Source organism: Myotis brandtii, unplaced genomic scaffold (assembly GCF_000412655.1).
Source record: "Myotis brandtii unplaced genomic scaffold, ASM41265v1 scaffold226, whole genome shotgun sequence".
In the NCBI taxonomy this organism is placed as follows: domain Eukaryota; kingdom Metazoa; phylum Chordata; class Mammalia; order Chiroptera; family Vespertilionidae; genus Myotis; species Myotis brandtii.
Window position 1 is genome coordinate 289,190 of NW_005358478.1, and position 1,105 is coordinate 290,294.

General features: G+C 42.0%; 1 protein-coding gene across 1 annotated transcript in view; it reads right to left on the bottom strand.

Annotated features, from left to right (window-relative positions):
* Positions 1–545: 545 nt before the first annotated feature.
* CFAP53 (cilia and flagella associated protein 53) overlaps positions 546–1,105 on the bottom strand; it is a 22,559-nt gene continuing 21,999 nt past the window's right edge. The window contains exon 8 of the mRNA XM_014539704.1: positions 546–881. Within this exon, the coding sequence (XP_014395190.1) occupies positions 653–881 (229 nt within the window). The 3' untranslated portion in view covers positions 546–652. The remainder of the gene's footprint in view (positions 882–1,105) is intronic.

Consider the following 1,105-nt stretch of genomic DNA (forward strand, 5'->3'; position numbering starts at 1 on the left):
GTCTGCTGCTCTCCCTGCTTCCAGCTCCCGGCGCTCCTCTTCCTTCTGTGCTTCCCGGGCCTGCTGCTGGTAGGACATTTGCATCTGAAGCTCCTTCTGGTACTCCTGGGCTAACCCGGATAAAAACATATCCTTGGGTGAGGATTAAAATTTTTTTAAATTTATAGTGTGATGTTTTTATTGTGGTAAAAAATACATAATGTAAAATTTACCATCTTAACCATTTTTAAGTGTTAAGTATATTCACATTGTTGTAAAATAAATCTCTAGGACTTTTTCATCTTGCAAATCTGAAATTCTATACCCATCAGAAAATGAAAACTCGAATTTTAATGTTGAATGTTAGGAATATGAGCATGTTCATTTCCACCTTTTTAAAAAATTAACCAGTAAAACACATTTTACAGAGTGCCTAAGATTCCCAGGCCTAAATCCCCCACAAAACAGGGTTCGCACTTTAGGCGGTAGATGGGATAAAGTCAGCTAGGTGAGGAAAATTTGTAAGTCTGTGAAATCGAATAAAGGAACAAAATTATGTATCATTATGCAATCTCAGAGAAAAAGGAAGTTTATCTATGAGCTCAAAGGAACATATAAGTGTATTTTAGTTAAAAATATTAAAAGACTGAAAAAAACACTGATGTTTATGAAACTATGGTGGGGGCTTGGCAGGGCATGCCCTCCGCATGGGATGGATGTTTCGGAGCTGCACTTGGGAGTGGCACAGGAGCTCCTGGATCTTGTCCTGGCACCTCTTGTCTGCTGCTCTCCCTGCTTCCAGCTCCCGGCGCTCCTCTTCCTTCTGTGCTTCCCGGGCCTGCTGCTGGTAGGACATTTGCATCTGAAGCTCCTTCTGGTACTCCTGGGCTAACCCGGAGCGTCTGCAGTATTAAGCATGTCAAAGGATAAAATTATAAAAGTAAGCATTTGGATTTATTTAGGGCATTATCATTAAAATGTAATTGGTGGAGTGAAATTAAAATTTCCATTAAAAACGCCAAACTGGTTTGGCTCAGTGGATAGAGCGTGGGCCTGTGGACTGAAAGGTCCCAGGTTCGATCCGGTCAAGGGCCTGTACCTTGGTTGCGGGCACATCCCCAGTAGG